The sequence below is a fragment of the Arvicanthis niloticus genome, chromosome Y (genome assembly GCF_011762505.2).
Source record: "Arvicanthis niloticus isolate mArvNil1 chromosome Y, mArvNil1.pat.X, whole genome shotgun sequence".
Taxonomy (NCBI): Eukaryota; Metazoa; Chordata; class Mammalia; order Rodentia; family Muridae; genus Arvicanthis; species Arvicanthis niloticus.
Window position 1 is genome coordinate 826,248 of NC_133431.1, and position 26,394 is coordinate 852,641.

The following is a 26,394-nucleotide window of genomic DNA, read 5'->3' on the forward strand; positions in this document are numbered from 1 at the left end:
TTGTGGCTGGTTGCTACTGGGGAAGAGCTGTCTCAGCATGAGGCATGGTCCCTCCAGGGCAAAAATATCTCAGCAGAAGGCATGAGCCTGCTGAGCCATCCCCTTCCCCCACAGCTTCCCAAACAGCAATAGAATCCATTCCATCTGTCCTTAAAGAGAGGTAACTATGGGGACGAGCATACCTGGCTGTCACCAGATAACTGAGGGGTGGAGTTTTAGACAGAATGCTAACATCATTAACATTAAAGAGAAATTTTGGTAAACAAGAGTCTAGTTTTGTGGCTTCCTGCTGGGCTCAGGGAAACTGCAGCTTCCTTTCACCAGATGACAGGTATCAATCAACCCTGGAGAAAATCCAGAATCCTAAGGGAAATACAGTTGGGCATTATTGGTAGTCAGCACATCTTCATCAGTGGCAAAGTGAAGAAAAACAACAGTTGGATTAGTACAGGTTCTCTAGACAAACAAAGCTCAAATCATAGAGAGAATGAATATTTGTATACAAAAATGTTATTTAATAGAATGTCCCAATAAAGGCTTTTAGACAAAGTAAATTAGAAAAATCAAGGGATGGTTGATTTGATGCAGCAGGATATTACACCTGACTTTCAGTGTATACCACAATTCTGAAGAATTAAGTACTTACTAATACCAGTTTTAAAAAGCAAATAAACAAACAAAACACTTTTGTTTTGTCAAAAATAGAGCAAGTACAAAAAACAAAACACCACCCTGTTCAATGTCTTATATATATGTAGGTTGTCAAAAGAATCTGTTGCCCAGATTAAAGGTGGATCTGAACATCTCAAAAGAGCAAGATTAATAGAGGGTTTCTCACTTCAAAAGTTGTAATTAAGAAATATGTCCCAGTCTATGGCCATACCACCCTGAATTCGCCCGATCTCGTCTGATCTCGGAAGCTAAGCAGGGTCGGGCCTGGTTAGTACTTGGATGGGAGACCGCCTGGGAATACCGGGTGCTGTAGGCTTTAAAAAAAAAAAAAGAAAGAAATATGTCCCATAGCAAGCAGGATTTGATTTAGGATTAGGGGATTAGACAGTCATGGTTAGGATTAGGATAAGGGATTTTAGAATTAGGTTTAGGAGGTTAGGAAAATCAAAGGTGAGGGTTAGGATATGGTTAGGCTCAGGGTTAAGGTTAAGGTGACCACCATTATTCTTGATGCTCCCACTGTGTCAATATTATCCCTATTACACAAAGAAGAAATATCAGGCCTACAAGGTATTCATTTTATATCTTAATGGTTTGTTTTATTCTTATTCTGAGAGCTTCTCTCTTACTTATAGAAAGGCTTCTCAAAAGAACCTAAAAGTTTTTCCAGCCATTTGCCTCCAAAACTAGCATACTAACAAAAGAAGCAAAGACTTTGATATTCAAATAACCCTACAGATAATCAAAGGATAAGTTGCCAAGAGCTACACAGCCTGCTGCCAGCAAAGGACATTTATGCTACCCTATGCAGGGTCTCACTGTCAGCTATTGCTGCAGTTAATTTTCCTCTGAGATAAAATGCTCTTCAGTACTCTTCTGCTCTAGACATGTCTGGTTTACTTTCTTCCCTACCTGAAAATATACTTATTAAAGATTTCTATGTGAAGTTTTCACTTGACAATGAAAATTCTGAAACAGGAATCCCAGACAACCAATAGACACAAATTCATGGCTTATTAAAATTGACTTTTTATTAATTACATGTAGAATATACACATGAGACATGGTTTGTTATTTACATCATGTACTTAATAGCAAATGAATTACAAGTAAATTAAATTTGTTAACTTGACCCTAATTCATTTTGTTCCTAATGAAAATAAACTTAAAAATTGATATGAAAGGACAAAAATATATTTAATTCTTATATCTACACAGGTAGAATAAATATAAACTGATAATATGGGTCTGAATCTTTTCTTGAAATAGTAACATGAGGATGTATAATTAAATTTTATGGTCTAGTTTCAAAAATATGATACATGTAAACATACAGTTCTGGGTACAGTGCTATCTCTTTGAACCCTATCCTATTTCTAGTACACAACGTGGTCTCTATCTCTTAACATTCTAAGTTACTTTGAAAGAGTTTACTACTCCGGGACCAGAAGATGTTATTAAGATTGGACACTGTCAGCCGGGCAGTGGTGGCACATGCCTTTAATCCCAGCACTTGGGAGGCAGAGGCAGGCGGATTTCTGAGTTCGAGGCCAGCCTGGTCTACAGAGTGAGTTCCAGGACAGCCAGGGCTACACATAGAAACCCTGTCTCAAAAAAAACAAAAAACAAACAAAAAAAAAAAGGTTGGACATTGTCCTCACTCAATAAGCACCGAATCAACAGGCAAAACACTCAGAGACTAGAAAACTGGAGCAACAAAGATGTCAGAATCACAGAGCCAATCAGAATTAACTGTAACCAGATATTACAGAAATGTTCTCATTTACATAGAAAGAACTGACTCATGGGAAGTGATAAACAAAGTTGCTCACCACAACCATGAAATGCCTCTTCACAGCTAGGCATAGTGATGAGAAAGATTGCCTTCAAAACTTTGGGTAAAAATGTAGATTGGTCCCTGTGTCCTCAATGTTAGTTTTGTTCATATAGTAAGTCTGTGATATTCATGTGCACCAGTCCTCACTGGATCTTCCCTGTGAGGAGCTGCTTCAATGTTGAATGGTGCCTGCAAAGTCTCAAGCACCACTTCTTGGTAGTTTGTGAGCTGCCTGCCTTCCCCTAACAGAGCCATGACTGCAGAACTATTGTGCAGACTTGCTGCCACACAGAATCAGGCTGTTTAACGTTCACCAATGAGGCATGTCCAGTCCACATGGCAGGTGCATAAAAGGACGGCCGTTAAGGGGCTGGAGGAGAGGGGCTTCTAGAGAGAGAGGATGGTAAAGGATCCTGAATAAACTGCGTTGAAGAACTTGTTCATGTCTGCTGGTTGGATAGAGAAGCAACACTTTCTTTTTTTTAGAGACTTATTTTTTTCACTTTTATGAGGATACTATAACTGTTTTCATACACACCAGGACAGATCCCATTACAGATGGTGGTAAGCCACCCTAAGGTTGCAGGAAATCAAACACAGTACCTCTGAACAAGGAGTCAGTCAGCAGTCTCAACAGCTGATTCATCTCTCCAACACACAAGACATCCTATCTTAAAAAATGCAAAGTAGGAAGAGAAATAGCACTTCTTGCCAAAAGCTACATACTAACTAAAAATCACTATGAAGTCCTTAAACATGTTATTCATTCTAGGCTTAAATGACACTGTTAATATATAACTGACTTGAAGTTATTTTATAAGTGAGACTGATCTCAGCTATTGAAGAGGTAGACTATCAGAGAGAGAAGGACACTGTAGTACCCACCCTGGATATCTATGTAGGATAGCAGTAGTTGTACTTTCTAAGTTAGATACACATAGCTCTCCAAATCTATTTTTACTTTACTTATTTTTCAATTGTTTACATATTTTATGTATGTGAGTACACGGTAGCTGTCTCAGACACACCAGAAGAGGACATCAGATCTCATTAAAAATGGTTGTGAGCCACCATGTGACTTCTGGGACTCAGGACCTCTGCAAGAGCAGTCACCAAGCCATCTCTTTAGCCCTATTTTATTTTATTTAGGATTTATTACATATACAGCATCCTGTCTGCATGCATGCATGCAGGCCAGAAGAGGGTGCCAGGTCTCACTGTAGATGGTTGTGAGCTGCCATGTGCTTCCTGGGTATTGAACTCAGGACCTCTGGTACAGCTGCCAGTACTCTTAACTGCTGAGCTATCTCTCCAGCACCATTACTGCTGTTCTAGTCTGCCTGGTGTCTCCAGTTTATTTTTTCATAAATGTTGGCATGATAAAGTTTGATCTTACATTTTTGCACTCAGAATGGACACACATCTGCAATAACATGGTCATTTTGGTGTCAATTACTGAAAATTGCATTTGGTAATGGAAGGTTTGTTTCTCTGTGTGTTTAGCCTGGAACTCTGTATGTAAACTAGGATGTTCTACTTCCTGACATTTACCTGCTTCTGCCCTCCTGCTTGGGCTCTTGAACTAACAGTGGGCCACCACCATGACAGGCACTTTCTTCATGTTCTACAACCACAAACAATTAAGTGCCTACTGTGACATTTTATAAAACATGCTATTAGCTTAGATGATTCACGACATCTGACATGACTTATAGGTTAAGAATTTTTACCTGGGTATTTCGAGGCTTTCTTCCATTGGACTAGACAGAAGACACCGACCTGAATTGTTTAATGGCATTCCGTGCCTTCAGCATTTTCATGAGGCTGAAATTCCTTTGAACTTTTTCCAGATTGAGGGTTGCACACAGTTCTCACTAGAAATCAAGTGTCCATTTCCTTAAAACTGAGGCCGGGTTTCTTTTGAGAGAGGAGTGCTTGTGGTGAGGGTGATTCAGGTCTCCTCCAACTCTTGGACTTGAAGGCAACAGTGGGAAGACACAGGTCAGGTGCACTAACTTCTTACTTCCACAAGGTGGCACCCCATACTTGGTATCCATATTTCCATTTCTTAAGGAAAAGTATATAACTACCTATGGCCAGCAGGGGTCGGAACAACACCATTCTTCTGTTTCTCTATTTGTTGAGTGTGAGCACTGAACCTCCTATGTGGAGCTCACCCTTATAGACAGCATTCTGCTGTGGTCAGAATGGAGAAATATGATTGATATTTTAAGACCTGTCACTACTAGGAATTAAAAGTTGACATTGGGCCATAGTCTATCGTACAATACTCTACTGAAGGCTTTTGTTGATACTTATAAAGTATAAGAATAAAAAAAGGCACAGTAACCCATTTTTATCTGCAGATAGTATAGTAAGATTGAAGAAAACCCCAAGGATATCATCAAGAAAGCTATTATCAGCATTACGGAAATATTTCAAGGTGATTGCCCATTAATTTTATATATAAATTTTATAAAAAATTAAAGAAAAGCATATGCTAATGAATACTGATTACTGAACAAAAAGACTGCATGTATTTATTTTTTACTTTTAAGTTTGTCTCACTCAGTGTATGTGTATGTATGTATTCCTCCATTTTATACAGATGTATAAATATATGAATGTCTCTATGACATGAACAAAGTAAAACTGTCCTGAGAGATGAAAAGAAATGGTGAGAAGAGGTGAGAAAAGGATGGATAATGCTTTGAGAGGCAGAAATAGGCCTGATATACAGTAAATACATATATGAAAATTACACATGTGTGTGCATGCTCTCTCTCTGTCTCTCTCTCTGTCTCTCTCTGTCTCTCTCTGTCTCTCTGTCTCTCTCTCTCTCTGTCTCTCTCTCTCTCTCTCTCTCTCTCTCTCTCTCTCTCTCTCTCACACACACACACACACACTTGTGCAATAGCAGCAAGGTACTCAGCAGGTAAAAGAACTTGCTGGACTAGTATGATTACCTGAGTTCAACCCCTGGAACCCATGGTAGAAACAAAGAACTGAAAATTGTGGCACATATTGCACAGACACATGCACATACACTGACAAAACTTTGGAAATTAATAAGCATTTTAACTTTGAAGCACAAGCTTCAGGAGTTGGAGGTGATCCCCTCTCCCTCGCCCGACATTAACCTGCCTTGAAAGACCCCAGATCACAGATTGAGCTAAACTAATGTATCTTATTAAAGTGTGACACATTTAATAAAAAAAATTAATGTGCAAGTATGCATGACACAAGCCACAATAAATATTAGGTTAAAAATATCAAGTTGCTGGTTCTTTAGCTTAGTTGAAAGAAAGAAATAAGGAAAGAAAGAGAGAAAGAAAGAAGGAAAGAAAGAAAGAAAGAAAGAAAGAACAAAAGAAAGAAAGAAAGAAAGAAAGAAAGAAAGAAAGAAAGAAGACAAACAGAGAGAAAAAACTAAAAAAATTATGACGGGAAATACAAGCCATTCAAATTAAGTCACAGAATGAAAGCAAATGGGCTCGGGGTGCCACACTTGCAGGAAGAAAACACTTTGGACCCTTTGCTCTAATGAGGTTGACTGAGTTTGTCCCTGCAGGTCCTCCACAGGCACTTTTCTCCTGCTGGCTCAGCTTGGGCATAGTTGTCCCTCCTCTTGTAACCAGGCAAGGCAGGCAGTGGGAGAGCCAGGTCTCCAGCCAGCAGGATAAGCTGCTGTGCATCAGAGCCAGGGAGCATTGTTGCAGCCTGAGCAGGAGTTCCTGAGTCCGCACAGCCACTGCCACAAGGTTTCCACTATGCTCCTGCTTTTCTCGCCTGTGAAGCCCCTGCTGCACTTTGTTTGCTGTTTGCTACTGTACTGAACTGCTGACAAAAAAATCAAGATCATTCCCTGAACAGGTCCTCTTTCCCTATATCCTAGTAAATTTTGTCTTCCACTACCTCTGCTGGGTGGCGGGCTGGAGGAGAGGTTGAATGCTTATTAAAAGTAGGTTGCAAAAAAATTGCACACACACTGCTGTTGTGGAAATAATGAAAAAGCACGCAGGCTCTTTTGTACAAAGTATTTCATCAGAGGTCTTGGGCTCCTCAGGCCTCCTCAAAAAAGCTCTGAAGTCAATTTTAAGGAGGATCTAATAATTCTGTGTGTGGTAAAGGAAGCGAGGCACTTGGCTCAACTAAAAGCCATTATATGTGGTTTTAAATATGTTTCTTCAAGAAAGAGAAACTTTCTCTTTGAACTCTGAAGCATCCTGAACTAAAAATAACAAATGAAGCTTAAAAATGGTGTGCTTTCACATCTTCTGAGCCTTCTGTCTCCTTCTTCAGTTGTATGATGTTTGGAAAACTGGGAACTTTTCTGAGGGTATAGAAATGCCAAGGCCTGAGAGGCAGGGGAAGGATTGGTTTGTTGTTGGTAGTTGTTTTCTCACATGGGTTGGTTGTGGTTATGGGTTTGTAGATTTGTTTTATATGTATGAGTGCTTTGCCTACATGTATGTATGTGTACCATGTGACTATGAAGATCAGAAGAAGGTGTTAGATATACTGGAACTGGAGTTACAAATGGTTGTGAGTCACTATGTGGATCCTGAAAACTGAATCTAGGTCTTTTGGAAGAGCAGCCAGTTCTGTTCACCACTGAAGCCACCTCTCTAGCCCCCAAAATATGTTTTTAAAAGAGACTCAATGCAAGAACAAGTAAGGACACAAAAACAAACATAAAGCTTCTGATTCCTTGAGCCAATAGTATTTAATTTGGAATTAGAAACAATTTACTAATTTACTTTCTGTTTTAGAAAGCAAAAGGCAGATATTTATTCAGCAAAAATAGGATTTCAAAAAAGTTAAAACTCTTCATACTGTTTATATTTTTGCTGCCATTCAGGCTGTCCTCATGTCTTCTTTACCTGTTTCTTGTTTAATGTCTCATACTAGTCTGCCCTGACTTATGTGTGACTTTTTGTTCTGTAGTCTGTATTAGGTACCTTCTGCCCTGAGCCAGATGGCTGAGGAGGTACTGCCATCAGGTCTCCCAGCTGGACAACAGTCCTAAAGCTTTAAAATATAAAAACTGAGCAGTTTGAGAGGAAGTAATGAGGGATTAGTAATCAAAGTTTTGATTGCTGCTAATATCAGTAACAGCAGGGGTTGGAATAGAGTATTGCTTCTCTCCATGGATACTAGGTAAGGAACTTATCTCAGAAATGCTGCTGACTATAAATGTGTATTCCACAGTTTAATGCTCCATACTGACTATTTCCCTCTAAGGATTTCATTGATAAGAACTGTTTAAAGTTCATTAGTAAGTGACTTAACAGACATTTCCTATAAATCTACAATTTACTTGTCATTATTAACAGACTGTGAGGTCACATAGATAATGGCAGTACTGTAAAAGATGCTTGTCAGATTTGCTGTTATTTCCTTTGGGGATGAAGAGGCTCAATAAGGAGGTAGCTGTAGTAACTTGCTTGCTATGTAATTTCTACAAGTGAGGCTGGGTTTCATGCTAACAGCACCACAAGAGAGTTGAAACAATGATAAATATTCCTTCCCTGTGGGGTTTTGTAAGCTGCTTAGGTTGATCTTGAATTGGCATACCATCACCCCACCAGTGACCTGTGTGGTTGGGATTAGAGGATACACTACTTTGATGTTTCCCTTCCAATGATTTCTGTTGATAGATATTCACATGGTAAGTTTTCCAAAATAAGACTGTGGCTAATAACAAAATTATACCATGTTATAAACCCAGTGACATTATCAGATGCCTAGACAATTGAATCAATGTTTTTCTTTTATTTATTTATCTATTTCTTTCTTTCTTTATTTATTTTTATTTCTTTAAAATACATTTCAGATTTTATCCCACCTTATTCCCCCCACTACCGAGGAACCCCCTATCATATCTCCCCTCCTGCCTCCACAAGGGTGTGCCCCCACCTATCTTCAACTTCCCCCTCCCCACCCTCGAATTCCTCACCGATCAGCCTTCATGGAACCAGGGATCTCCTCTCCCACCTATGCCTGACAAGGCCATCCTCCCCTAGGTATTCAGCTAAAGTGATGGGTGCCTCCCTTTGTGCTCCCAGGCTGGTGGTTTAGACTCTGGGGAGCTCTGGTTGGCTGGCACTGTTGCTCTCCTCATGGGGCCACAAACACTTTCAGCTCCTTCAGTCCTGTAACTTCTTCAATGGGAACCCATGATCAGATCAATGGGTAGCTGTGAGCATCCGCCTCTGGATATGTCAGACTCTGGCAGACCTTCCAGGAGACAGCTGCATCAGGCTCCTGTCAGAATGCACTTCCTAACATCCATATTGATGTCTATCTTTGGTGACTGCACATGGGATGGATATCAAGGTAGAGTGGTCTCCCAATGGCCCCACCTTGACTTTCCCACACTTTGTCACCTTATTTGCTCTCTTGAGCATTCTGTCACTCCTTCCAAGAAGGACCGAGGCATCCACACTTGGTCTTCCTTCTTCATGAGCTTTATGTGGTCAGTTAGTTGAATCTTGGCTATTTCAAGCTTTTGGGCTAACATTGCTTATCAGTGAGTAAATACCATGTCAATGTTTTTCTAACATTAGAAGATATACAACTAATTTAGTAAAGTTTAAATAGAGTGTTCAACTTCTTACACTATTATGTAGAATTAGGGCTCATTATGTAACTCCAGGTTGGTCTCAAACTCATGATGCCCCTGCTTCAGGTGTGTGCTACAACAGTGTTCAGATTCCCAAGATTTAAATATTTAAAATATCTGAAGGGGATTGGAGAGATGGCTCAGCAGTTAGAGCACTTGCAGAGGCACTGAGATCAGCTCAAACACCCACATGGTAGCTGACAATTGTCTGTAACTCCAGTGCCAGGGAATCTAATGCCCTCTTTTGACCTCTGTCAGTACCAGGCACATGCAAAGCACAAAACAAACATGCTAGGGGGAAAAAGCAATAGGAGGAGCTCACAACGACCTGCCCCTATTTGAGGATCTATAGATAGTTGCTAGTTGCTGAGAGAGGAACGCTTTTTTTTCAGCCCTATAGTCATTGGTAAATTGCCCATTCCTCAGTAATCAGCCCCAAAGGCACAAGAAGATAAGGCAGTTGGGGAGATGGCTCAGCAGTTAGAGCACTTGCTGCTCCTCCAGAAGTCCCAAGGGTTCAGCACTCACATTGGACAGCTCACAATTGCCTGTCACTCCAATTCAAGGGAACTAATGCTCTTGTCTCCTGCATCTGCACATACATCATGTGTGTGTATTGTATATGTGTGTGTGCATATACATATTTTATATATTATCTAAGCTCACTTGCCCATACATACATACATACATACATACATACAGATAAAGTAAGTAAATCTTTGAAAGAGCAGTATGAAAGTAGAAGAGAAACCAGTTGAGAAAAGGAAAGGGTCAGCGGGAGAGGGGAAAGAGAGGGTGATGAATGACAAATATGAACAAAAAACATTATATTAACACATAAAAATTCACAATGAAACCAGTCATCATGCATAACTAATACATGCCAATGAAACATTTAAAAAGTCCATTTACTGGCCAGTTAGCATTATTTAGGGTTTTATGATACATACACAAAACATTACTTCTCCTATAAATGCTGGTTTTGTTCTGCTGGTTTTGTTTAGGTGTGTGAACGTGTAAACATTTATCTACACATATACATGTGGCCAGAGGTCAACCTTGGTGTTGTTCCCCAGGGGCCACCATCCACTCTATCTATCTATTGATCTATCTATCTATCTATCTATCCATCCATCCATCCATCCATCCATCCATCTATCTATCTATCTATTTGAAAGGGTCTCTCAGTGGCTTCCCTCCCCACTTTCTTTCTTTCTTTCTTTCTTTCTTTCTTTCTTTCTTTCTTTCTTTCTTTCTGTCTGTCTGTCTGTCTGTCTGTCTGTCTTTCCTTCCTGTATTTATTAATGGGAGAAGGTCTCTCAGTGGCCTGGAACTCATCATGTAGGACAGGCTGGCTGCTTAGTGAGCCCCAGGGAACTGCTTGTCTTAGTCTCCACACTTCTATGATTACAGGTGTGTGCTTGCTACTGTGCCCAGCTTTTCTGTTTTGTTTTGTTTTGTTTTGTTTTGTTTTGTTTTGTTTTGTTTTGTTTTGTTTTAAGACACCCAACTTGGGTCCTCTGGAAGTGCAGCAAGTACTCCTAATTACAGGGTCATCTCTCCTCATTACCAGTCTTCTGCCTTTTCCCACATAGACACTGTATGCTCTTCACATGTGTCCTGGGGATACTACTCAGGTCCTCGTACTTGCAGGGCAAACACTTTACCAACTGAGCTATCACTCCTCTCCATAAAAGTTGTTTTTGCATTTGTTTTAAATCACATAAAAATAAAAAGGGAAAAACCAGGGCTTGCACTAAGAATGTAGCTCACTAGAAGCAAACGTGTCTAAAGTCCTCAGGTTGATCTCTAGAACAAAGAGTAAATAAAAATTAATTTAAACAGAAGAGAAAGTAAAGGGTAGAAATGGACATTTATTTATACTCACATGTATGTGGATGATTGAACACAAGATTGTGTATGGCCTGAAAAGTGCTAAGTGCTATCTATCTATCTATCTATCTATCTATCTATCCATCTATCTGCCTATCAATCAATCAATCAATCAATCAATCAGTTTCTAAGACAGGGTCTCACTATGTAGCTTTGGCTGTCCTGGGGCTGAGTATGTCGGCTAGACTGACTTTGCCTCCTTAGTGCTGGAATTGAAGGTATGTGCCACTATGTCAGGCTCATTTTATTATTTAAAAGTTGGTTTATTTACTTTTTTATGTGTGGGGGTGTTTTGCCTGCACATATATCTATCTGTTCAGCATGTGTAAGCAGTGCCTCAGAGGTCAGAAAAGGGCATTGATTGGATCATTTGAAACTGGAGGTACAGATGATTATTATCTGCCATGTGGGTGTTGGGAACTGAACCTGGGTCTACGGCAGGAGTGACAAGTACTATTAAGGGTTAAGTCAAGACTTTATTACTTTTAGTTTATGAGAGTATTTTCTTACATGCATATCTGTACCATCTGTGTGCCTGGTGCTCATGGAGACTAGAAGAGGATTTAAGATTGCAAGAACTGGAGTTACAGACTGTTGTGAGCACATCTTATGGAATAAAAAGACAATGAAACTGTCTCTAAGATGAAGGTCCATAGCACAAAAATCCCTACATGACAACACTGGCAATTTAACAGCTTGCTTTATAGTCTAGAACAGAAAGAAGGGAGTGAGCAATGGAGAACAGAAGTAGACATCAAGATATCATCACATCGGGAGCTGAAATCCATAAAAGAGAAAGAGAAGAATACAAAAAAAAAATTAATGAAATGTAGAGTTGGTCCTTTGAATCTTTTATTAGACAAAATGGAAACACATATTAAAATATAGAGAATATCCAAATTCATAAAATCTAAAATGATAATGGTCACAAAATAACAGACAATGGAGAAATCCAGAAAATGGTAAAGACATAGTTTTAAAATGCCTGCACAATACCAAATTTTAAATTCTAAAAGAAAAGGCTAATCTCCTCAATAGGTTCCACTTACCAAAGTTAAATCAAACTAAGGTAAATAACATAAATAGACCTAAACACCTGGAAAAACAGAAGTCAGTACAAGTCTGCCAAGAAATAGAGGCCAGGTCCATGAGTTTCAGAGTAGAATCCTACCAGACTTCCAAAGATGAGTTCATGAGAATATTCCTCAAAGTATTCAACAATATAGAAAAAGAAGAAACCTTAGCTGATTTTATTTTGTGAGCACATGGTTACTCAAATATCCAATCAATATAAAGACTCAGCTACAAAAAGAATTACAGACCATTTTCCCTTAAAACTACAGATGCAAAAATATTTAATAAAATAAAATACATTAAACAAAATAGAAAACACTTCAAAAGATCATCCTTCATGATCAATGAGGCAGGCTCCATTAAAGAGATCCAGGAATGGTTTAATATAATGTGCTTAATGTGTAAGAAAATAAAACAAGTGGTCATCTCATTAGATGATGAATGATTCTGTGACAATATTTAATCCCACTTTATGATAAAGTTCTTGGATTGATTAAGGATACAAGTGACATACCTAAACATAATAATGTCACTTTACTTCAAACCTATAGCCAACATTAAATTAAATGAAGACATTCATATTAATTCCACTAATTCACACACAAGATGAGGTGATCCATTCTCGCCATATCTATTTAAAATACTATCTAAAAGTTTAGCAAGAGCAATAAAACTGAAGAAGATAAAAGTAGTATAGATTATAAAGGAGGAAGTAAAATTATCTTTTTTATTTTTTTTTGGTTTTATGAGACAGGGTTTCTCTATATAACCCTAGCTGTCTTGGAACTCACTCTGTAGACCAGGCTGGCCTCGAACTCAGAAATCCACCTGCCTCTGCCTCCCAAGAGCTGTGATTAAAAGTGAGCGCCACCACTGCCCGGCCAAAATTGTCTTTATTTGCAGATGATACAAGTGGACCAAAACTTCCCAAATATAATTCCTAGACCTGATAAGCCCTTTCACCAACGTTGTTGGATACATGATCAACTAAAAATACAAAGAAAATACAGTGGCATTACAAATAAGTTTGTAAGTGGAAACAAAATAGACTGACATCATAAAGTTTGAATTGATTGTTGACTCTTGTCACATTTATTTTCTCATAATAAATAACCTTGAGGTACTCAGTGTACATGTGTTGGGTAAGATCTTACCAAATTCTTTGTAGTCATAGATTACTTTTGGTATTCTTGAGGGTTCTCAAAGATGACTGTGATACACAAAGGTTTTAATAGATTGATTTCATGCTGAAGAGTTTACTCTTATATAAAGATACCAGAAAGTACAAAACTTTAATGCATTGACTACGTTTATGGGGTTTCTCTACATTATGGCTTTATCTCATGGTTTCTAGGATGACTGCCACATGCAAAGGCCTTACCACATTGCTTATGCATAGTGTTTCTCTCCAGGATGTATTATTCTATGTTCATAGATGACTGTGTTGTGAAAAGTTTTTATCTCATTGATAAAATTTGTAAGATATGTCTTCAATATGTGTTCTGCTATGTATTCAAATATGTCTGTAATATACAAATGTTGGGAAGAAGCCAAAGAAACTTGCCCTAAGGACTGCCTTTTTGTTACCAGCCTCCATTTAATCATAAATTCAAACTAAGTTTTAGGTCATAGGGGACCTGTGTACTTAACAATATCTGACTAGCTTTCATCATTCATGGTTTGTTACCTAAAACATAGTATCTGTTCCTAACCATAATTTCTGTTATTCATATTTTATTTCTCAAAATATAATGTTCCTAACAACAAAAGAACAAATGGCTGTGATAGTTTTGACCATACAACCTACATTCTGTATCATTTGACATAGAGTAAAACAGAAAAAAAAAAAAAAACATGATTGGGAGAAAAATGTAGCTGTAATTTGGCAGAGGACTTTGTGGTTTTGACTTTTGGATGTTATATAACTTTCTGGTTCAGGGTGGGGCTGAGGTTGGGTATTGCAGTTGAGCTTCTGAGTATAGTTGTGTGGCTCTGATTTATCAGTAGAGACTTGATTACAATAAATTCTTATCATTTGCCTTGTCCTGTGTTTGAGTTGAGTTAGATCTCAGTAGACCCCATGATGTAAAGGCTTTAGCACAGTATGTAAGCACTGTATGAATAGTTTCATAATGATGAAGACTACAGAGGTGTGCAAAGGCTTCATTATACTAAACATGTCCATTAGGACTATGTGGGTGTGTTCTGAGACACAGGGTGCATATTTAGCACTAGAAGGCAAATCCAGAGTCACAGGGGACATGATTAAGACTGAGGGGATGTGTCCTGAGTCACAGGGGCATGCTTAAGACTCAGGGGGCGTGTTTAAGACCAAAGAGGTGTGTCCTGAGTCACAGGTGGCATGCTTAAACTCTAGCATGTATTCTTTCATGATAATGAAGACTAGAGAATTGTACAACCGCTTGACCTTATTAAATACATTCACAGGGTGTCTGTCTTAGTGTTTCCATTGCTATGAAGAGAAATCATGAACAAGGCAACTCATATAAAAGCAACAGTTTAATTGGGACTGGGTTACACTTTCAAAGAATTAGTCCTTTTTCATCATAGCAGGAAGCATGGCAGGCATGAAAGAAAACATGATGTTGGTGAAGAAGCTGAGAGTTCTGCATTTTGATCCAAAGGCAGGCAGGAAGAGACTGTCTGCCAGGGAGCTAGTAGGAAGGCCCATTCTGCACTGGGTGGAACTTCAAATCCTTCAGTGATGGACTTCCTCCAAGGCCACATCTCATAATAACTTCCTCTCAATCCCTGAGCCAAGCATATTTATACTACCACATTCCACTGCCTGGCTCCATTATGATTATGCAAACACATGAGTGTATGGAGACCACATTTTAAAATAGCATAATACAAAATATGTGAGGTTCAAATTAAAATGTCGTCATCATCTATAGAAGTCTCATAAATGTTAAAAGTCCAAAATTCAAAGTCTCTTCTGAGATTCATGCAATCCTGTAACTATAATTCCATATACTTTCAAAAATATAGCATAAAATATCAAACCAAATTCACAGTATATACTTCACCATTCCTAAATGCCATTGTGAGGAAATACTGGGCCAAAAAAAGACCAAAAGCCAGCAAGGCAATCTCCAAACTCTGCATCTCCATGTCTGATGTCAAAGCATTCTTCAGATCTCCAACTCCTCTCTGCCCTGCTCACTGCAGCACAATTCTTTCTCTTTGGCTGATTTTATTTCCTGAAAGTTTTCCTGAGAAGGTATTCCATAGCGCAGGAATCTAAAACTCTTTGTGTTTACAAAGTAACTTCAAAATTACAGCTTCTTGTTCCAGTATCTGGGATGTCCAGATGATCTGTGCTCCTCAAAAAAAATTGGGTCTCTCTCCAGCTCTTCCCTCTGTACTACAATAGGTTCTGGCTGACTCCACTCAACTGCTACTGCTGTTCTTTCTGCTCATCCCATGGGACTGACATCTTCAGTATATTGGGTTTTCTATGATAAACAGTCTTCAGTGAGTTCCTCTCATAGGCTCCCTTCATGGTGCCAAGCCTCAGCTGCACTGCATGAAACACTCATGCCTTAAAACCAGTGCCACCTGGGTGAGTCTTACACAGGACCGAGTCAAGCTGCACCACAATGGACAACCTTGGCTACCTTTGGAATACAACCTCTTCTTCCTCCCAGAAAGCACTTACCAGAAGGTTTCACCTCAGTGATGCTGGTTGCTTCTTCATCCCCACTAATTTTCTAACTACAGCCAACCATCATCAATTGTCTCAATCATTCCTTCTCTTCTTTCCTTTAAAAGCAGAGCCACATGGACAAAGCTGCTGAGTTCCTCTGCTTGCTGGGGCTGGAACATGGCCCCTTCTATTACATCATCACCAGCTTTCTATTTTTCAACAACTTTACTGGCTAAGCTCAGCTGTACTTGAACTTGCTCTGTAGATTAATCTTGAACTCAGATCTGCATGGCTCTGTCTTCTGAATGTTGGGTAATACATGTGTAACACTTTGCCCATAGCTAAGCTTTTCATTACCTAAAACGTGTTCTGTACCAGGATGACTTGAATCAGAAATCAGCTTGATTCCGATCTCCTGGGATTTAAGGTATGTATGTGCCACCATGCCTGGACCTAAGTGTATCCTTTTAGATTTTAAATTGAAAACCCAGTATAGTAATCACAATCTGTTCATTGTCAATTGGACACATACTTGTATCTCCTTACGTCCACATAAAAACAATAATTAGTTAATAATAATGCCTAACATTATACAGTTCTCACCCATACAACTTCACATCCATATGTTTAGGTGGATGGAATCTTGCCATAATATCACCATTTCTTTAATAACATTGTGTATCTTTGATCACAAGATTTAGCTTCATTCAACTTCCTGGTGAGATTTTCTCTTTGAAGCTAACATTTCATATTTTTCCTTTCTAAGATTTCTAATTTTGATCAAAACAAGCACCATGAGAGTAAACACAGGCCAAAGGCTATCCTTGGCTTTCCTGAGACTGCTTTGTCAATGCAATTAACAAAATAAACCTCTTTACCTTCAGATGGGAGTAAAACACAGCACTATTCTTCAACAAAGCATTATAAAAACTATATACAAAGTTGAAATTACCCTTAGTACGTATGTGTTCTACTAGCATGGCCCCTGAAGTTCTACTTAATGCATGTACAAACCCAACATCAAACCCACATTGCTTCACACACAAGCCTGGGGTACCAACTTCTGCCTTAGATAAAATTTCCATTGCTAAGAAGAGACACTGTGACCAAGGCAACTCTGTTAAAGGCAAATAGTTAACTTAGTCTGTCTTACACTTTCAAGTGTTTAGTTCATGACCAACATAGCAGGAAGAATGAAAGCATACAGGCAGCCATGATGCTGGAGAAGGAGCTGAGAGTTTTGCATTTTCTTGAGAAGGTAGTCAGGAAGAGACTGTCTTCCAGCCAGGTGGTAGGAGAGTCTGTTTTTTTATGGGCCAGAGCTCCAAAGACCACCACCCTAGGAGTTCACTTCCTTCAAAACAGTAACATCTACTCTCACAAGGCCAAACACACTAACATTGTTACTTCTTAGAGACAAGCATATTCAAATCACCACCGTTCATTCTTTCTATACATTCTTTCATGCATTTAAATATGATTAGGACATGCAGATGCTTTACCACTGATTACTTTCAGAAGGTTTCTCTCTAGTACGTGTTGATTTTTGTATTCAGAGAATAATGTGGCATGTAAATGATTTTCCAACTTGAGTACATTCACAAGATTTCTGTCCAATTTGTGGTCTTTTATGTCTTTGGAGACTAGTGATAGGCATAGGCTTCACATATGTTCCATTCATAAGGTTTCTCTAAAAAGTGTGTTACTTGAAGGGTTTGGAGAGCACATTGTCATGCAAAGACTTTACCTCCTTCATGGCATTCATGCAGTTTCTCTACAGTATGTGTTCTTTTATGGATCGGGCACTGCCTGTGACATGCAAGGGCTTAGCACCTTGATGACACTGAGTCACTCTCTTGAATGTGTTCCATTATGTAGTCACAGATAAAAGTGAATTGTCAGTTTTTCCACAGTGATTATATTAATGAGGCTTCTCTCCAGTGTGATTTCTTTGTGTGTGTGTAAAGAACTATGACATGCAAAGACTTCATCACATTGTGAATATTCAACCAGGTTTTCCTCTGGTATGTGATCTCTCCTGTCACTGCAAATGACTGTGACTTGCAAATGCTTTACAACACTGATTACATTCATGAGGCTTCTCTCCTGTCCTTGTTCTTTTATAATAATGGAGATGCTAATGTTGTGAAAAGTCTTTACCACGTTGATCACATTCATGAAGTTTCTTGCAATGTGGGATCTTTTATGTTTCTGAGTCTAGTGGGACATGCAAAGACTTTAGCACAATGATTACATTCATAGTTCTGTCCAATATGGGTTCTTTTATGTTTTTTTAGGAAAAATCTTTATGGAAAGGCTTTTACCACAATGATCACATTCATAGATTTCTTTCCAATATGGGTTCTTTTATGGTTTTGGAGACAAAAACTTTGTGTAAAGGCTTTAAATATATTAATTACATTCACACAGTATCGCTCCAGTATGTGATCATTTATTTCTTTGGAACGTTTTTACTTATAAATGGTTTTTTCCACATTGATTACATAATTAAGGTTTCTCTCTGGCATGTGATCTTTTATGTATTTGGAGATTACTGTGACATGAAAAGGTTTTGCCACATTGATTACATTCATATGGTTTCTCTCCAGTATGTGTCCTTTTATGGATTTGGAGATGATTTTGTTGTGTAAAGCCTTTACCACATTGATTACACTCATAAGGTTTCTCTTCAGTATGTGTTCTTTTATGAGATCGGAGATGACTGGGCCTTGCAAATGCTTTACCACATTGATTACATTCATAAGGCTTCTCTCCAGTATGTGTTCTTTTATGTCTTTGGAGACTACTGTGATCTGAAAAGGCTTTACCACATTGATTACATTCATGAGGTTTCTCTCCAGTATGTGTTCTTTTATGTATTTGGAGATTACTTTGTTGTGTAAAGCCTTTACCACATTGATTACATTCATAAGGTTTCTCTCCTGTATGTGTTCTTTTATGTATTTGGAGACTACTGTGATGTGAAAAGGCTTTACCACATTGATTACATTCATAAGTTTTCTCTCCAGTATGTGTTCTTTTATGATATTGGAGATTACTGTGCCATGAAAAGGCTTTGCCACATTAATTACATTCATATGGTTTCTCTCCAGTATGTGTTCTTTTATGTCTTTGGATACTACTGTGATCTGAAAAGGCTTTACCACATTGATTACATTCATAAGGTTTCTCTCCAGTATGTGTTCTTTTATGATATTGGAGACCACTGTGACATGAAAAGGCTTTACCACATTGATTACATTCATGAGGTTTCTCTCCAGTATGTGTTCTTTTATGTCTTTGGAGACTACTGTGATCTGAAAAGGCTTTACCACATTGATTACATTCATGAGGTTTCTCTCAAGTATGTGTTCTTTTATGTCTTTGGAGACTACTGTGATCTGAAAAGGCTTTACCACATTGATTACATTCATGAGATTTCTCTCCAGTATGTGTTCTCTTATGTTTTTTGAGACTACTGTGATCTGAAAAGGCTTTACCACATTGATTACATTCATGAGGTTTCTCTCCAGTATGTGTTCTTTTATGTATTTGGAGATTACTTTGTTGTGTAAAGCCTTTACCACATTGATTACATTCATAAGGTTTCTCTCCTGTATGTGTTCTTTTATGTATTTGGAGACTACTGTGATATGAAAAGGCTTTACCACATTGATTACATTCATATGGTTTCTCTCCAGTATGTGTCCTTTTATGGATTTGGAGATGATTTTGTTGTGTAAAGCCTTTACCACATTGATTACATTCATAAGGTTTCTCTCCAGTATGTGTTCTTTTATGAGATCGGAGATGACTGTGCCTTGCAAATGCTTTACCACATTGATTACATTCATAAGGTTTCTCTCCAGTATGTGTTCTTTTATGTCTTTGGAGACTACTGTGATCTGAAAAGGTTTTACCACATTGATTACGTTCATGAGGTTTCTCTCCAGTATGTGTTCTTTTATGTCTTTGGAGACTACTGTGATCTGAAAAGGCTTTACCACATTGATTACATTCATGAGGTTTCTCTCCAGTATGTGTTCTTTTATGTTTTCGGAGATTACTTTGTTGTGTAAAGCCTTTACCACATTGATTATATTCATAATGTTTCTCTCCAGTATGTGTAATTTTTTGAGAATGGAGATGACTTTGACATGAAAAGGCTTTACCACATTGATTAAATTCATGTAGTTTCTCTCCAGTATGACTTCTTTCTTGCCTGCAACAATAATAGGCACATGTGAAAACTTTACCACATTCATAGCCTGATCAATCATTTTACAAATATGTATAAATTTTACAGTTGGTCTAATAAAAAGAACACAGAGATCTTAAGGTTTTATCACTTTAATGTTCATGGTTGTACTTGCTCACTGTGTGTTGCTTTACGTCTTTGAAAATACCTGTGATGGTAAGACCATTTATTGCATGGCTCACATTTACAGAATCCTTTTTCTATATGAGATTTCTATATGATGTTTTTAACATGTCCTAAGAAATATGGGATAACTCAGAGCATTAAAACACTCATTGAATTCTTAGTTTTTCCTGTAGTGTGCATCACACAACAGCAGCACTGTGAACCAGGATGAACAAAAGAATGTACAAACTTCCAGTACCCATAGAGATTTTCTGCAGTGTGACTTTGGAGATGTTCCCAGTAATGTCACAAAATCAATCAACTGCAAACACCTATCATATTCAGAAAGTCTACCAAAGGCAGAATACTACATGTCTTGTCATTGTTCTGAAGTAGATAGAGGTATGTTGTTTCTTTTAGTATCTCTATGCTCACATGGTTTAATCCATGCTGACAATTGATACATCCATTAAAAAAGAATAACAAATGAAAGGTTTCCACATTGAATTCACCTGCATTGATTTTTTGTTCACTGCAGACATGATTAATATTTCTCCACAACATTCTTGACTCTCATAAACTGACAAAACACTAAACTTAACAATTTCACTGCAAGTATATGAGTATCACCAACTTTATCATGGACAATTTGCTTATTAGAAGGTTATGGATACATGTTTATCACTATCCAATGTGCAACATCTAAATATTATGAGACTATACAAATTGGTAGTTCCACAACATAGCTCTAATGGAGATACAAATCAAATAAACTGATCGCTTAAGACATTGTTTCTTTCTCTTCTTTCTTACAGAATTGCCTTGCAAACACCAATCACATAACTGACATTGAGGTACATAAAAGGACTGATATTTTACACACTTGCTTTCCATTAGAGCTTCCAGATCATATTAAACTTTCCTCACAGGCATATTTGTATCAGCTTAAACATTAAAATTACCTTTCATGACTTCTAGAAGTTTGATATTGTTCTTCAGTATGATGCCCTTCCAAATTATAGCCTAAAACACGGTACCAGAAAATGAAAGATATGGGATTAGAATTAGGCAATATTCAAGTTATTCTGAATTTTCACGGCAATGAACCTGATTTATTCAACTCAATATTACTTGTTCTCTATTGAAATAACATATGATCATCAGTAACCCAAAAACATTTTTCCCTTATACTGAGAAGCAAAAATAAATTCACAGTCTTACCTATAGCAGTGAGGTTCCAGTAGGTCTCAAGCATCACATCTTTGTAGAGATTCTTCTGGGAAGGATCCAGCAAATTCCACTCTTCTGCAGTGAAGTTCACATGCACATCTTCGTAAGTCACTGCTTCCTAAAATATCCCATACATGTGAACAACACAAAGCCTGATACTGACATCACTACAAAGTAAAGGTATGCTTCCTATAAAATATAATCTTATAATTCACATGATTTATCAACTTATTTGCTGAAACATGAATTATAATATGATCACCATGTCAGTTTAGAAGAAACTTGAAATATTGACACTTGAACCCTTCACACAGGGTTCATCTGTGTCATTCCTGAACCCTTTGAATAGATTATAGCCTTGCAACACAAATGGCAATTGAGAGGGATATGCAGGGGGAAACAGATCAACTGTACTGAGCACACATCTGAAAAGCTGTATGAACAACTACTAACTATAAAGGTGATGGGCAAGCTGCTTGTATTTGCTCATGTATTTAATTGCAGAGGGACAGGCAGGTGTATGTCATTGAGTTGAATGTAGCACGATACATGCAATGAGTTTTAGGACATCAAAAGTCACATGTTAATAACCTTACTGTGCTACAAAAATAAATCAGGAAACAAAAAATGATAGAATGAACTCACAGATTTTTACTGAACTTTCTGCAAAGCATTATACATTCAGTGCAGTCCTGTATTCGTCTTGCATAAACATGAAGTGAAACAGTTTAAACAGCAACATTAATAAATCTTAATAAAAGGGAATGCATGTTTAAACAGTTAAAAATGCACAGATGAAATTATTAGTAATGAATATGTTGATCAGAAATAAAGATTGTATTTCAGGTGTTCAACTACTGAGTATTTCAGGTCAGTAGTTGAAACATCTTGCTGGTCTTCCACATAATGGTGGACAATTTCTAGCATACACATGTGGACCAACACCTGTCCATTTCTTCAAGATCAGGAGTTCTGAGGCCATTTTCTGACAACAGTAAAGATGAGTCACACATGATATTCATATTCATGCACACAGTTGTGGGGAGCTGACAGAAGGCGGCTATCATCCTCACAGCCATCTTGGGCCATATACCCTGAAAAGAAACTTGATCACATCAGCCTACAACAGCTGACCACACTCTGACAACATCAAGTTTTAGGTACCCAGGATCTTCACATTGTTGTGTGAGACTTAAAGCTGTGATTTAGAGCCAAGACTAAAGGGTGTGACTTAGAGATCAGATTTAGAGACAAGACCTAAGGGCATGACTTAAAGGCATGACATAGAGGTGAGGCTTAGAAGTGAGACATATAAAAAGTGAGAGGCAGACAAAAAAGAATAACAGAAAATCAGACACTTCAGAGAGAACAACTTGGAGTTAATTATTAGGCATTAGGCACTTAGCACTTAGAGAATGAACTTGGAACTTGGAGGCACTAGGATCTGGGAACTAGGGACTAGGAACTCAAGACTTGGAAATTGGACTAGGAAGAGAGACTGAAAAATAAACAGGATTGAATCACACTCTGGTCTCCATTCTTCAAGTTTGTCCTCATTCTCTTGCTTGCTGAACCCCGACCCGGAAACTGGAGCAGCTTGGGGCAGTGTGGGCTCTAATAGTTTAGCCCCCAAGGTTTTTGGCAGTGCGGGTTTCAACATTGACAGAGTGGTCCGTGATATTTTGGCCCCCAAACGTAGGGCAGCTTGGGCCACAACACACAGGCATGATACATTATTTATTCAAAAATTTCACAACAAACATAAGAGTTAGGCAGAAAATCACACACCTGCAATTCAATGAATCTGAAGCATCAGATAATATTGATGACATGGGCATAAGCCATCCGGAGAAACAGAATACAAACTATATATTTGGCCAAATTTCAAAATTAAAGATATGGATGAAGAGCAGCACAGAAGCATGTGCTTATTGAACAAAAACATGTCAGGGGGCTTATGTGGTTTCTATATCTACTATCAGCACAGGAATTGCTTCACAGAAAAATTTAGTCTAGAAAACCAAACACAGAATGAATAAAGTTAAAAATATAAATCCATCAGGTTTGCCAACTAGCATAGCATTGAATCGCAAATATTTATACTGTACCTTATGTGAATTACAGACTGAGACCAAATGGGGAATGTATGGGAGTATGAGAAGAAAGCTGATCAAATTCAACCACAACACAGTAGACATACAGAACAAAATCTGTCCTGTCTAAAAGAAATGCAGGGGTAAAGCTGGAGCAGAGACTGAGGGAATGGCCAATGAAAACTTGCCCAGCTGGAGACCATCCTTATAGACAAACACCAATCCATGACATTATTAGGGATACTCTGTGATGCTCCCACACAGGAGCCTTGCATCATTATCCATTAAGAGGCTCCACCAAGCAGCTGACTTGAAACAGATGCAGAGAACCACAGTCAAACATTGAATGGCCCTTGGGGACTGTTATGTTAGTTGGGGGAAGGATTGATGTCCTGAAGAGGATAGGAATCCATGAGAAGGTCAACAGAATCAACTAACCTGGACCCTTGGGGACACTGAGAGCCTAATCTACAAACAAAATTATACACACAGTCTAGACTAAGGCCCCAGAACATATGTAGCAAATGTGTAGCTCAGTCTTCGTGAGGGTCCCCCAACAACTGTAGCAGGGGCTGTCCCTAAACCTGCTGTCTATCTGTGGAATCTGCTCCCTGAACTGGGCTGCCATGTCTGGCTTCAATGGAAAGGATAAACTTAAGCCAGCAGAGACTTGATGCACCGCTGTGTGGAGATACCCAGGGGTCCACACCTTCTCAAAGGAAAAACAGAGGATATTGGATAGAGGGACTCTGTGCAGGCGGTGGACTTAGAGTAGGGAATCCACTAGGTTCATAGCCATTTTATTTATAACAGCTTGAAACTGGAAAAATCCCAGATGTCACTCAACCAAAATATGAATATAGAAAATGTGGTTCGTTTACAAAAGGAAAAACTATTCAGCTATAAAATACAAGGACATCATGAATTTTGAAGGCAAATGGATACAACTAAAAACTATTATCCTGAGTGAGGTAACCCAGATCTAAAAGCACATGCATGTATGTACTCACTTACAAGTGAATAATAATCATAAAATACAGGAAACCCACACTACACTCCATAGACACAAAGAAACTACACGAGAAGGAAGGCCCAAATGAGCATGGTTGAATCTCACTCAGAATGGGGAGTAAAGCAATCATAGGAGGCAGATGGAAGAGAGAGAACTGCATGGGAGAACAGATAAGAAAGGGGAAATCAGGGAGAACCAGCAACAGGTGTTTCGAGAGACAAAAGAGGGCCAGAGTGGGTACATTTAGGATATGCCAGAGACAATAAATATGTACCAAGGAGTCTAAGGTTGATCTTAGCTGAGATGCATAACAGTGAGATATGGACTCTGAAGAGACCACACCCTGCATCAGGCAGGACTCTTAATGGAGAGTTAAAAACCCAACCAGTCCAAAAATCTTTCTACCCAAAATTTGTCCTGTCCACAAGAATACAATCTACAACAAAGATTCTGCACAGCAGCAAAATAACGTTGTTGCTGTTGTTCTAACTTGCTACTCCACTGCTGTGATTGAATCCTCTAAGCAAAAGCATCTCAGGTAATAACTGGTTGTGGTACATGGTTCTGTCAGATCACAGTCTATCATTTTGGGAGCTTAGATTAGAAACTGAAAGCAAAAAGCATGGACAATTAACTCAGCCATTCTGGATATCTGACGGGGCTGATAACTTATAGACTCATAGCCAATCCTGGCTATTTACCTTGAGAGAAAAGTTTTGAGTGGATGGTTTTCAGCTGACATTCATTCTAAAGCAAAGGAAAAATCCAGGTTCAGAACTAAGAGTTTTAGTTTGGATAGATGAGAGAGGTTCTGGTTAGTCAACAAAATGATGGACTGGGTATTAGGACTATCTTGTACCTCACTGGTACAAATTGGCATAATTATGCTCTAATTGTATTTTGAGAGAAAAGTTTTATTTTAACAGGAATGGTGATATGTAAAAGGAACTTAGGTGGGAAGGAGTACTGAGAGGAAGAGAAGGAGTAAGGAGAGAAGGAGAAGAGGGAGAGGAGAAGCTATGTGATGAGAGAGAAAAAGAGAGAAAAAGGGGGGGACATGGAGGCAAATGTTCACGTGTCTCCACCAGTCAAAGATAGTTTATATATCTAGGTTGGGTATTGGGTTACACTTCTGATTCAGCATTAACAATCTTATAATGCCGTTAATTAATATTTTTTTAAAAAAAGTTGTGCCCTTCCCCCAGGCCTGAGAAGGCCTGCAAGTCTTTTACCACAATAGATCAAGCAATTCTAAGACTTAGGAGAGGCATTGCATTACCAGCCTTGGCGCCTTGGAGCCTGCTACCTGAGCTAAGAAGAATGAACTGCCTGCTGAGCTAGCCTTGACACCTTCCAGACTGCTATCTCCTTGCCCAGCCCCTGGCTGAACTGAGAAGAGACTCTGGAGGGTGGGGCTTCCCCTTTATATGTGAAAGCAAATTATTAAATTTCAAGCAACTTTGTCTTGGCTTCATCTCTTCTCACCCTCCGCCCCCTTTCATTCCCACCCCCCCTTTCATTCCCACCCCCCCTTTCAGGTGAACCCACTTGACTTGTGGCAGCAGGCGGCTACAAAAAGTGTATAAAAGCAAAAAGAAAAAAAGGGCATGGGATAGGGGTTTTTATGGGGGTGGTGGGTGGGGAAACGGGATGGCATCTGAAATGTAAATAAAATGTACCATAAAAAAAGCATGGACAAACACAGTCTCCTGGCTTGCTCTCTTGCTTGGTCACTGTCTCAAGCTTAGCCTGCTCTCTCATCCAGCCCAGGACCACTTGCTTAGGGATATTGCGACCCTCAGTGGAAGAGCTTTCCTAATCAATCATCAACACTATCTCTCACAGACATAGCAACCAGCCATTCTGATGAGGGCACGCCCTCTACTGAGGCTCCTTCAGATGACTGTAGCTCTGAAATGCTGAGA

General features: G+C 38.7%; 1 protein-coding gene and 1 non-coding gene across 2 annotated transcripts in view; one reads left to right on the top strand and one right to left on the bottom strand.

The window, feature by feature from the left end:
• The window catches only part of LOC143437247 (uncharacterized), a 51,993-nt gene extending 30,393 nt beyond the window's left edge, over positions 1–21,600 (bottom strand). Inside the window, 3 exon segments of the mRNA XM_076922083.1 lie at positions 18,333–19,993; positions 21,097–21,157; positions 21,356–21,600. Coding sequence (XP_076778198.1) covers positions 18,333–19,993; positions 21,097–21,157; positions 21,356–21,389 — 1,756 coding nt within the window. The 5' untranslated portion in view covers positions 21,390–21,600.
• On the top strand, positions 870–988 carry LOC143437406 (5S ribosomal RNA). The gene has a single exon (XR_013106897.1). It is a non-coding gene; the product is annotated as a 5S ribosomal RNA (ribosomal RNA).
• Positions 21,601–26,394: the final 4,794 nt, after the last annotated feature.